The sequence below is a fragment of the Monodon monoceros genome, unplaced genomic scaffold (genome assembly GCF_005190385.1).
Source record: "Monodon monoceros isolate NGI ecotype Baffin Bay Population unplaced genomic scaffold, NGI_Narwhal_1 Super_Scaffold_18, whole genome shotgun sequence".
Classification (NCBI taxonomy): Eukaryota; Metazoa; Chordata; class Mammalia; order Artiodactyla; family Monodontidae; genus Monodon; species Monodon monoceros.
In genome coordinates this window covers 136,532,671-136,545,439 of record NW_021703774.1, presented here as the reverse complement: position 1 = coordinate 136,545,439, position 12,769 = coordinate 136,532,671, and the positions used below count along the sequence as shown (strand labels likewise).

The 12,769-nt window shown below is 53.1% G+C and overlaps 1 protein-coding gene across 1 annotated transcript; it reads left to right on the top strand.

Moving 5' to 3' along the window:
- Positions 1 to 1,618: 1,618 nt before the first annotated feature.
- Positions 1,619 to 9,062, top strand: DMRTB1 (DMRT like family B with proline rich C-terminal 1). The gene is made up of 6 exons (XM_029227003.1): positions 1,619 to 2,165; positions 4,107 to 4,312; positions 4,377 to 4,434; positions 7,375 to 7,442; positions 7,525 to 7,669; positions 9,019 to 9,062. The coding sequence occupies exons 1-6, from the start codon at positions 1,619 to 1,621 to the stop codon at positions 9,060 to 9,062; spliced, it is 1,068 nt and encodes a 355-aa protein (XP_029082836.1).
- Positions 9,063 to 12,769: the final 3,707 nt, after the last annotated feature.

The window sequence follows — 12,769 nt, the reverse complement described above, 5'->3', positions numbered from 1 at the left end:
AATCAAAAATTAAGATAGAGGGTGTTAGAGCAAAGCAGAGACAAACCTAGATCTCTTTAAATGGATTTAAATTACCAGTGAAATTCCTAAAGGGCCAAATAATACAGGAAGAATATACTTTTTGCCCTCTTATTAAGATGAGGAATATATATATATTTTTTGTGTGTGGTAAGCGGGCATCTCACTGTTGTGGCCTCTCCCGTTGCGGAGCACAGGCTCCGGACGCGCAGGCTCAGCGGCCATGGCTCCCGGGCCCAGCCACTCCGCGGCATGTGGGATCTTCCCGGACTGGGGCACGAACCCGTGTCCCCTGCATCGGCAGGTGGACTCTCAACCACTGCGCCACCAGGGAAGCCCGAGGAATATATTTCCTTAAAGCAGAAAAAGATTTTAGAAACCTCTTTTCAGCTTTCCAGTACATAATCAGCCTCAGATTGGCAACCACTTCCTATTGTCAGGCAGCTGGTGAGAAATACAAAATACAGCTGCAACCAGAGGCTCAGGAAGATCAAGGTGGACACCAGGCCTTGGCTCTCAGCTTCTACCATTCTGCTACCCGAAAGAGAGAACTTCAGAGAGAGGGCAGTTAAAAATACACACGTTTTCACCAGGTATTAACCATAACTACCTCCTTAAAGAAAATGATTGATCCTATGATCACAAGCTTTTTTCTTTCTTTTTTGGACCTAAGGGGGGCGGGGGGAAGACCTCACGGAGTCACAAATTTCTATAAAACAAAAAAATGAATTAGTTTAGTAGTCTTGGGAAGCTATGAAGTTTGTGGCAACTTTTTAGGTGTCCTGAGATTTGGGTTGTTTTACAGAGGTAACTAAATTCATGGCACAGTTAAGCAATGGTTCAAGCTCATGCTAAAATATCCTAAGTCTATTTTACTTTAAAGCATTCTAAGTATGCTTGACTTTGGAAGGCATCAACAACAGCAATATGCCATCTTCCAGAAATGTATTCCTATACCAATAAGACTTAAAAAATGGTAATTACTATAGGGCACACCCTTGAGCAGCTATCACATTGCACTGAGCTCTTGAGAATATTCTGGAAGCATCGCTGTGAACGGCTGCTTCCCTGCAGGGGAGATAAATTAAATTCAGCAGAAGCAGCAGCTTTTGGAAGGAGAAACACGGTTTGCCTTTTGGAATGCTTTTCTACCGGAATGGGTTGGTTTATACGTTCCTCTGGAGCTTTAAATCTGTGCACCGTTGAATATCACTCCGCCTTCTTTTTTTGAAACTACGAAATAGCTTCTGTCTGTGGGATGGCGGGAATAGAGAGTTTGGAAATTAAATGCCTAAAGCGTCAGATAATCCAGATGACATATATGCAATAGCATTACATGAAGAACTTATTCAACCCAATCCCTTGCATCTTATTAACCAAGGGATAGAAACTCTCCAAATTTTGCACCCAAAAAAGGGAAAATGCAAGGGTCTTGCTGCAGTTCCTGGGACGCACTGAGAGTCGCTTTGTTACAAGTGTATCCAAAGTCCCCAGCACCAGCGACTCGTGGGGCACTGCTCATCCGTGCTCCACTCGCTCTGCAGCTCCCAGAGGTAGCGGTTGTGCAATGGAGGCAGACCTTGCCAAGCTGGCCGACAAGATGCTGCGCGCCCCCAGGTGCTCCCGGTGCCGGAACCATGGCTTCCTGGTACCCGTCAAGGGCCATGCGGGCAAGTGCCGCTGGAAGCAGTGCACCTGCAAGAAGTGCTACCTGATTACCCAGCGCCAGAAGATCACGGCCGCGCAGCAGGTACTCCAGAAGCAGGTCTCCGAGGAGGAGCAGGAGGTGGCCCTGTGCGCTCAAGGGCCCCAGCTGGCCTCCGGGGACACGGCCGCTGTCCCGGGCTCAAGCTTACGCCCGCTGCCTCCGCCTGCCGCTTTGGGAGACGCGCATTCGGGCCCCGAGCGCCGCGCGGCCGCCTGCTTCCTCCAGAGACCCCAGCAGGGCTGGAGCCCCGGCCCGAGCACCTTCCAGCCAGTTCTGGGAGGCCGCTGCCCGGTGGGGCCGAGCAAACAAGCCGCCGCGGCCATGCCCAGTTCTCTGAGGCCCCAGCTCGGGGCGGAGGCCGCTGGCCGGGGCTGCCCCGGCCGCCTGGAGCTGAGCAGGCCGCTTCGGCCGGTGCTCAGCCCGCCATTCGCCGACTTCGGTAAGATTCCCGGGCGGGCCCCGCGCGGCCTTGCCCTGCTGTTGGTTCCTCTCCAGGCTGCCGCCTCCCCGCTCCCCACGCCGGCGTCCCAGTCCCGCTCGGATCCCGCGGGGAAGGGGTGGGGGTGGGGAAGATGCTTTCTAGAGGTAACCTTGCTTTGGGATACCCTTTTCTGAGTAGTCATTTGGGTTCGGTGCCTTTTTGCAAGAAGGTAAAAGACAGAAAGGAATGGGTGGTTCTGAGGGCTTTTAACATTTAGCTGCAGCTTTTTGCGTTTCCATCCTGAAAGGAAAAAAATGGCCCCCAGTCGACTTTGCTGCCCCTCCCCCTCCACGGAGAGGCTCGAGGAAGCCTGACCATACTGCGCTTGCGCGCCTCTTCCCGCCCTTTTCTTGGGCTGGAGGCTCCTCCCCAGGACGTCCCTGTGGGTGGGCTAGCGCAACAAGACTGCGCCTGCGCACCGTCCCCTCCGTTTCTGTGCCCTAGAGGCCCCGAGCCTCACCCGTTCCCTGCCCCAATGGGTCTGTCTGTGCAGCCCTTCCAGCCCTTTCCCAGGCGTGGGTGGGAATGCGAGCTCTGCACACTACAGCAGGACAGTCTATTGAGATGATTGTTGTTGCCTGTTTTTTCTCCCCTCCCCCCATATGCATAAATTACATTGTTCCCTAGGTCTTGTGGCTTTCACTATTACAATTTCAAGTCACGTGTAGATTTGAAGCTTTTTTAAAGGGGCTTGTTTTGGGTGCAGACACGTGTCTTCTTGGTTTTCTCTATGGCAGTGTGGTAGAAAGAGCACAAGTCTGAGTCAGGACGCTGGGGGCCTGCTCACTCTGTAACCCTAGGCAAGCTCCTTCCTTCTGTGGCGGTCTCTCCCCTCTGTATGCTAAGGGGATTGGCCTGATGCTCTCTGAAGCCCGTTTCTGCCTTCTGGGGCATTCTAGGAAAATATAGGTCCCCAGAGAACTAGATGGGGAAGACAGATCTGAAACAGCAATTCTAGGAGAAGGATATCTTTCCATGGACGCAGTGCCTTCCTTCCTTCCTTTCATTTATTTATTTTTGGCTGCATCGGGTCTTCGTTGTCGTGGCCGGGCTTTCTCTAGTTGCAGCGAGCGGGGGTTGCTCTTCGTTGCAGTGCATGGTCTTATCACTGCGGTGGCTTCTCTTGTTGTGGAGCCACAGGCTCAGTAGTTGTGGCATGCGGGCTCTAGAGCGCAGGCTCAGTAGTTGTGGCGCACGGGCTTAATTGCTCCACGCCATGTGGGATCTTCCCAGACCAAGGCTCGAACCCGTGTCCCCTGCGTTGGCAGGTGTATTCTTAACCACTGTGACACCGGGGAAGCCCCACAGTGCCTTTCTTTGTTCCATCTCTCAAAGAACAGGGACTGAGCCCTGAGCACCATGTGTCAGACACTAATGATGAAAAGGATGAGTCAGATTCCTTGCGCTCAAGGATCTTGTCCCGGGGAGAGGGACACCACTGATCAAAGAGTCGCACAGATTGGTGTATAGAGCTCTGATAATCGATGGTTTAGCTGTGGGCAGAAGGAAGATTAGGAGCTGAGTACTGGGGACTTCAGGAGGCAAAGTGGGGTCAGGAGAAAAAGCCTTCCAAGCTTAGGGAACAGCATCTGCAGAGGCCCTGAGGTGGAGGAGAAAGAAGGAGCTACTAGATTTTCGGGAATGAGGAGGCTGGAGTGGAGGCAGGAACTAGCCCACATGGGGCTTCGTGGCTGTGCCAAAGGACTTTTCCTAAGAACAGTGAGTGGAACATGGGTGAAGGGTTTAAAGAGCAGGGAGGGTCAAAAGCATAATGGATGTGGGAGTTCTCTGTAAATGGATATGAGTGTTTATTGTACTGCTACCTTCAGACAGTAATGTGATGCCCTGTTTCCTAGCTCTGTGTGTTTTTAACACTTCCCTCATTGTGTCCCTTTTCAGGGCCCCCTCTGAGCGTCAACTCAGATCGTGTGGTGGGGTCTGAGTACCTGGAAAGAGAGCCTTCCAAGCTGTACCACAACTGCTCCAGCATGCACCCCTACCACCCGTTCCTGCTGGGCTACCAGGATGCATCCCTTACCCCGGGGGTCCCCCCGCAGCAGGGTTTCCAGCACGTGTCCTGCAGCCACTACAATGGAGCAGGCTTGGTGAGTACCATCCCTGACTCTTCGAGGTTCCTCCTTACCCCAGTTACCCTGGCTGCTTTTACAGACCCTCAGTCCCAGGAAGCCAGCCATTGTGCCCACTCTGTACCAGGCCCTGGGCACTGGTCAGAAGGATACAGCATTGACCTTGTACTGTGTGTGCCTCTGGGAATGCACATGTGTAGCCAAGTCTGTACACATGTAGACAAGTCAGCCTGGGCTGTGGCGCGGGTTAAAAGGCTCCGGGGGGAGCTCAGGCAAGAAGGAATACAGACACATTTCAGATGAGCCTGAGGAACCGCCACACAGTAACACTGAGTGACCACCAGCCTTGACCCATGGAATGCCAGTGCTAGAAGGGCCCTTCATTTTGCTGGGTACCAGAAAGGAAATATCACTTTCCTGGAGCCACACATTTGAGGGCAGAGCCAGGAGCAGACATAGGTCCCCTGCCCCAAAGGTATATCCCACCGGAGACGGCAGAGGGCTTTCAGAAGGAAGTGGCATTTAAGCTTAGTCATGAAAAATATGGAAACCTTCCCCAAACACCTGTCACCTTAGGAGATATTTGTTGAAAGAATGGATGAAATTTAATCCTTTTATAAGATCAGTGGTTGGCCACTAACTGGTGTGCTTTTTTTGAGCCTGGAGTTTTGAGTGCTGGATGTGTAAAAGTCAGAACCGTTGTGTGAGGTACGGGTGGGGGGACCAGGTTTTGTGGCCTTGGTTACCAGCTCCTTCCGCCCTTCTCCCTTTTGGCAAGCACTGAGGGCCATCAGGACTGCAGGATAGTGAGAGGCCTGGGTGACCAGTCCTGACTTTGACCCCATAAGGCTGGACCTGTGGGGGAGGTTGGCTCAGACGCAGTTCAAGTTCAGGGAAATGTAGACCACTGTCACCTTTACTGTCTCTCTCAGAGCTACAAGCCTAACGCTGGGTGTTACAGAGATGTTTCCCTTGGGTGGAGGGTGGAGAAGAGCGAGTAGAGAGTAGGCTTCTTTGGTTTAATGTGGGAAGTGAGTAAGAGAAAGGATAAAAGCTTGGCATTTACATAATGAGGTCATTAGCCACAGGTCATTAGCTGGTTCAGTGGGGTTCCAGCTGTGACCAGGCAGGTCAGGCACACAGGGGGATCCCCACTCCTGCTTCACCTCAGCAGCATCTCCTCTGTCTGTTCCAGATCTTTTAAAGTTTTATTTAGAAATCATTTTCCATTCATTCAAGGGGGAAAAGTTGGAACACCCCTGGTCTTGATCATTTCCAGGGTGTCTACTGGCCCTTTTGTCAGCCCTCGAGGTGAATGTTATTTCATTGTAGGGCAGAGGAAGAAGGCTCCAAGAAGTTATGTATTTGTCCAGGGCCACAGGACTGGGGAGTGAGGGACTAGGATTCAGATTACACAGCTGGTCAGTGACAGAGCCAGGACAGAGGCAGAGCAAACATGGCCCTTGACTCTCACCGCCACCCCTGCCCTGCCTGAAATTTGGGGGAGCCGGCCACCCCATTGCAGCCCAGGGAGAGCACGGCGTCTCTAGCCTCCACACAAAGAGAGGGACCTTGGCCAAATGGAGCACACACCCACCGTCTGCTCACACAGAAGCCTGGGGCCTGGCATCCGGGGCAGGGCTCTGATTGACAGGCCTGCCAGACGGCCTTTGTTAGGAGTGTGATCTCAGTTGGTTTATCTGGGCCTGAGCTGCCACCACAAGCCCCAGGCAGGAGCTGTGATCCAGGGAGAGACTCCGCTGAGCAGCTTGGAATTAAAGCACTAATAACCCCCCTTCCCACCCGCTTCACGTCTGGATAGAGGACCAGGCATTTATTTGTGAAGCTGTTTCGAACCCAAGAGCCTATGAATTGCTTTCATCGTTGTCCTGCTGGCCCCTGCTCAGCCTCCTAGATACGCCCCGAGCCACCTTCCACCTTCTCTTCCTGTCCTGCCCCACCTGTTACTTCTTTGCTTACTCTTTTCTCTTCCCACAAAAGAGCACAGGCCTGGAATCGCACAGACCTAAAGACCAGTCCTACCTCCGCTGTTTACTGGCCACATGGCCTGGGGATGTCACCTAACCTCTGAGGACCTCGCTTGGGTTCTTAATCTGTACAATGGGAGTGAGAGTCCTATCTCATAGGGCCATTGATAGATTCCAGCAATAAGGTGTGAATGCGTACAAAGTGTCTGGCACAGGGTCTGGGACATGGCAGGTACTCAAAAGTGGGCTTATCTTCCCTTCCTTGTGGTCAAATTAAGTTAGGAAGTGCTGGGTTAACCTAAGGAGATTTTTGCAGACTGCCTTGAGGCCTTTAATATGCTTGTGTGTGACTCACCAGTGTGGAGGTGGTATGCAGTGTTTCTCAAACTCCCTTGACAAAGAACACTGTTGAGAGCACTTTTAGAAATACCTTGTAGGACACCAGAGTTCTCTGGAGCACAGCTTAAGAAGGGCTGCTCTGAAGCATCTGGATGGAGAAGTAAACAATAGGACCCACACCTGAAATTCATAATTTTCTATCACATTCATGTCTTTCCAGTTAAGTTTCTCTGAGCTGTGTAGTCATCACCCCTCCACGTCCCCTCATTCCAGCCTTGGGGTCCTGTGATGTGGGGTGAGCTTCCATCTTCCGGAGAAGGAACAGAAATACAGAAGGGCTGATTGCTGAAGCCACTTTGCTGAGGTCACCCAGCTGCCCTTGCCTCAGTAACGGCTGCACGACACTGTCCGGTTAGAAGGGGGACACTCCCCAGGCCCAGCGACCCTGGAGTCTGAGTCATTACACGTGGGGAAGGTGGGACCACACGTAGTCGGGATGCATGCAGATCCTTCTCCATTGCAAAGCAGTGGGGTCAGGCCGACTCGGGATTCAGTTCTGCCTCTGCCACTCACCAGCTCTGTGGCCCTGGGCCTGTACCTTCATCTCACTGATGCAGTTTTTGGTCACCACAGTGAGGATAGTAATAGAACCTCCCTCCTAGGGTCGTAAGGATGGAAGGAGGTTGTGGACCTGTGCAAGTGCGCCTGCTCCCGGGCTTATCTGATGTGTGCCTTTGTTCCTTCTTGCCTCAGTCATCTGGCAGGTGCTTGCCAAGCAGCCTGTTCCGGGCGCCCTGTGCCCCAGTGTCTGGGCCATGGAGGTGAATCTGCCCCACGGGGAGCCCCCCGTTCAGGAGGGGCCAACCCTCTCCCCTCTGGCTCTCTGCTGTGTGCGCCCCACAGGTGGAGAAGCCAGTGGAAGACCTCCAGACCCGCTACTACCTGCTGCCGCCGGCCCAGTTACCCCCGCGGTACCTCTCCATGCTCCACTGCGTGCCCCCGTCGTCCTCGCTGCCCATCGTGTCTGACGCGGACAAGGAGAACACTGGTGAGTGAGCCCCACCTTCCAGCTGCCGAGGGGCCAGGGAGACTTTCTGGAGGAAGGGGGCCCTACTGCGAAATGGATGTGCAAAGAAGGGAAATGGAGAACAGAATTTTAAATGTGCTGGGCCCTGGGTAAGCTCTTCCTTGCACCCCTCCCTAAATTCCATCCGTGATCATCTAGGGGAGGTGGGTCCCCATTCTCAGGTGAGGAAGCCGACAGAACCCTGAGAGGTTCTCCTATATGTCCGTGGCGGAGCTCAGATTTCAACAGAATTCTCTGCCTGGCTCCAGGTCCGATGCTAATTTCCTCACCTTAGCAGTGCCCGTGGGCAGAGACTTGGAGGATGGCACGCATGTGGTGTGTTCAGAAGACCAGAGGTGCCGGGCCTCTCTGGCTGGGGAAGCAGCACGTGCTGAGCCTGGAGCAGCAGCTGGAGCCAGTTTGCGGGCTGGTGGGGATGATTCCTCTCCCCCAGGCCACTCTGGAGAGGACCTGCCCTTCACAGCTCTGCCACTGGTGCACTTGGTGATCTTGGGCACTCACACCCTCCTCTAGACCTCAGTCTTCTCACCTGTAAAACAGGCCCTGTCACAGGGTTACTGTGAGGGTCAACTGCAACTCTGGATGTGAAAATGCTTTGGGTTTTCTTTTGAGGGCCCTTGCAGCTTTAAAGGTTCTAGGATTTTTTTTTTTTTTTTTTTTTACCCTTTCCATCCTCCCCTGAGGCTCCACAGGAAAAGAAACTGAGGCCTACTGTACACTTGCTGTGTGTGCAACACCTAGATCTGTTGGCTGGGGAGATGGTGCAGTGTGGCTTGAAGTACGCTGGCCCTGGTGCCACACAGCCTGGGTATAAGTCCTGACTCCATCACTTGCCAGCGGTATGACCTCGGGCACGTTAATTCACCCCTTCGTGCCTCAGTTTCAGTATCTGTACAGGCGGAATAATGAGGGTCCCTTACTTCACGAGGCCATCCTGAAGATGGCTGAAACGATAAAGGCGGTAGTAAAAGTTCGTTCTCATTTAGTGTTTCACCTAATCCCCTGATGCTGCAAAGTATGGCATCATCTCCTTTGACAGAAGGAGAAGCTGAGGTTCACAGCTGGGAGTAGCTTGCTTCCTCCCACCCAGCTTGTGACAAGCAGAACTGGAGTTTGAACTTGAGTCTGTGTCATGTGGCCAGGGCTAGAATTCCAGTTTCCTGACTCCTAGCAAATTAAAGGTGGCCGTGGGAATAACTAATTCTCCGTAGGGACTGGGAATGATGGGAACGCCTTCGAGAAAACTTACATCTGAAAACAGGTAATTTTTCCTCTTGCTGAATCCAGCCCCTCTTCTCTGTCCTTCACAGATGACCGGGATGCGGAGGGGCCGTGGGAGCCCAGCCAGCTTTAGTCCCAGGAGCAGTCCGGCTAGGCCCTGGCCCTCAGGCCAGCAGAGTGGGGCCTTGGGGGTGTTAACAGCAATGATTTTCTTGTCTCTGTTCAGTGATGTGTAGGGAGGAAGGATAGTGATAGGCGTAAGATGACAGTTAATTCCCATTTCAAGATTGGAGGAAGGAAGGTGATTGCTAAAGTTCTCTCAATCCTGAGATAACAGGCGGTTGAAAAGGAGCTTGGAGGGCAGAGCCAGGGCTGTAAGGAGTGGGGGACTGGTGGAAGCTCACGTTAAGGAATGAATTTAACCATCTCTGGTTTGTGCTGCTGTTACCAGACTCGCCCCCAGAGGCAGCCTCTGATTTCCTTAGGTCCCGCTCCAGGACAGGAGGCACCATCTACTCCAGCCTTCTGGTTCCGCTGCCTCTCCCTGGTCCCCAGCTGGGGGCCACACAGACATCGGGCGTCCAGCACATCCAGGCGGATGGCACGAGCAGCCAGGACCAGGGCGCTGACAGCAGGTTCTGCAGCATCCTTCCTTGCTGCTCTGTCCCCCACAGTCAGCCTGGCCACTGCCCCTCGCTCCTTCTCCAGCCTTTACTATAAGCCTTCTGGCTGCTAGGGCTGCTTCACTTGTTCTCCGTGAAGTTTAAGCCATTATAGGCATCATTTCTGGTTTAAAAAAATCTATTAAAGTTTGACTATTTAGTGTTTTTATAGTGATTGCTAGCTTTAAAAAGTAGTCTGTTCATAAGCGCTGATGCAGTTCTCAGAGAATAGGATGGTTCTTCCACATCACCTGTGGCACCAGCAGTTTCTTCTCTGGGAACAATTGACTATTGAAATAAAATCGGCAGTAGAAATCCTTGTGGAAGGTTTATCGTCTCTTTAAATCTTTGTGGAGGGCAGCATTGGGTAGGGGAGTCGGGAGCTGGGGTTCGTGGCCCGTTGGCCTGCTCTTTCTGTGTAGTTAGGCAAGGCCCTTCCTTTACTTCAGTTACCAAGTGAGAGCCTTGGACCAGGCTAGTAGGTTTTTTACTATCAGTATTGTTATTATTTTAAGCAGTAGAGACCTCTTAAGGAAATTTGATGCAGACACATAAAATGTAAAGATTTCTTTTAGTTTCTCTTCCCTAGCTCCTTTCATGGTCCCTGCCGAGTGACATGGTTTTAAAAAACAGAACTTGATCCCATTTTTGTGTTTTAGGGTCCTGGTTCTCTTCCCTTGTTTTCACTTCCTCTGTCATTTAAAAAGCATCCTGCATCTCTGCTGGATTCAGAACCTGACAATCAGCTCTGCCCATGAGGAGCATGGAATCTAGTGGGACAAACAGACAAATAGACAGTCCAGTGGGATTGCCATGGGACAGAGAGAGGTAAAGGGGCTGTTGGCGGGGGTGGGGGAGAGAAAGCCTTCCGGAAAAATTGGGGCTTTGACTGCATCTTCAAGTGCGAGAATGAGTTAGGTGAGGGTAGGCACTCTCGGTAGGGAGGTGGAAAGGGTAGGAGACCTGGAGTGACAGATTTGAGGGTGAGGGACGGTGTCCTGTTCTCTGTCTGGAAAGGATTGGCACCCAGGAAACTAGGCCGACCTGCCTCCTGTCTTGCCTGTGGGCCAGGCGTCTTAGGACCGGTGGCAGGAAGAACACTGAGAAGTGATATTCTAACTGTTCTCTCAACATCAGTGTGGTGGCTGGAGTTCAAGGGCCTGGGCCTCTTCTGTTGGAATGTACTGGAGCAAGTACAGTCAGGAATTTTTCAGTTACTGCTTTATAGACAGTGCTTTCAGCAGAGCAGAACCAGGCATACTGAGGCCTGCAGGTCACACTGGCTTCAGTCTGGACCTGGTGATGCAGCGATTTTGGACTAGCCTGGCTTTGAGGCTAAAGCTATCAGCCACCCCAATGCTGGTGCTGCCCCTGGGTCCACAGGGCTGCAGGAACCCCAGGAGGGTGGGAGAAGACCCGGCGTCTGGTTCCACTTGGCGGAACTCTGCCCTCACTGGACCTGTGACCTTCTGACAGTATGGCCAGGCGGGGCTGGATCAGTGACCCTAATTTTTCATCACTTTGCTTTATCGTAGACCCCATGCTTTGAAAGATTTTTCAACCAAACTGCATTAATCCATAAAGCTGTTTTTGCATTTCTGATCAACACACACAAGTAAGAGGCAGTCTGTGACCACAGGGACTCCACACCATGCCAGACCAATGTTTAATTAGCCTGCTCACAGAGTTGAGGTGGGAAGCTCTGTCCTGTGGAGAAGAGCAATGTTCCCTGGTCCTCCAGGGATCCATGTGCAGAGGACTCCTGGAAGGGGAGGATCGCTCAGTTGTCCTGCAGACCTGTGAACTGATGAGCCTCAGAGACTGGTCGGCATCTTTCCTGCAGCCTTGAGGGTGCCTGCTGGGGCTGAAAAGACCAGCTGGGGGGCAGGGTGGAACCCTGCCTAGCTCCCTTCCGCTTGATGTGAACCCCAAGTTCTGAGAGCCCCAGCCTGCCCTTTCCTGTGTGCCGTCACCATGGTTACTTCCTGGTGGGCTCAGTTGACCCCTGCTGCCTGTAGCCTTTCCAATCAGTTTAATCGTGCTCCCTGAATGCCCTGCTCCACAAGGCTGTCCTCCAGCAGCTTCAGCGTGAGCGTTGAAACACCAGATCCGCTCATGTTGCTGTCCCGCTCGTGCACCTTCCATGGCTCCCTACTGCTCTGAGACCAACGTTCTCGGCACAACCTGCCTGCCCGCCTCTCTGGCCGCCTCCCTCACTGGCTGGCCCAGCCCAGGTCCTGCAGGGGTGGAGTCAGCCAGATCCTGGCAGAAAAAGATTGGAAGCAGAGAGACCGTCGGCGGGGGCACCATCGCTCAACCCAAACGACCAAGGCTTGGCTATGAGTTGGGAGAACGTTCTGGAAGGCAGCAGGCGGCATTCCCTGACCCCGGATGCACTGGCAAGGGGCCACCGGGAGAGGGCGCGTGGAGGCGAGACAACCGCAGGGGCGGGGCCTGTTGCTTAGCGACTGGCCTCCGCAGAAGCGCGCGGGTCCGTGGCTGCTACTCCGCAAGCACAGCTGGAGGAGTAGGCGTGCAGCGCTCCCAGGAGACCTGGGATCTCCCTGGTAAATCAAAATGATGAGCCTCTACCCCGGGCTGTATGATCACCAACCTCAGCAATCGCCTTCGCTCTGCCCTGCTCTTCAAATAGACGCTCTACTATCTTTGTGTTCAGACACCAGCCCCAATCCCAGTGTCCCAGGACGTATCCCCCCACCCTTTCTCTCCTTTCTGCACTTTGGCTCACGCTAAGCCTTCTTCCTAGACTTTCCAGCTTCACCTAACTCATCTTTTACTTATCCCTTTCCGACTTGGTCCGGGTGACCCCTCCTCCAGGCCTCCTCAGCCTGGGTTAGGAGGATCTATGGGGCCCTCTGCTGCCCTCCATCACACTGAGCCCACCGAGTAGATGTCCCTCCCACAAGCCCGTGAGCTTCCTGGGGGGCAATGACAAGGTCTCATTTGTCTCTGTGTCCCCACTCCCAGGTGGGCTCAGCATTGGTTAGGACTACAGTTATCCAGCACCAGTTGCAGAATTTCAGGGTCATTTTGTGCATTATTGGGTGGAGGGTTGAGTTACCTTGCCTCTGGCCACTCACTCGGCGTTTCTGCCTTACACTTGTGCTCTATCTGCTCGGGCGTCACACGGGGGCAGAGGAGCAGGGAGTCAGCCTTT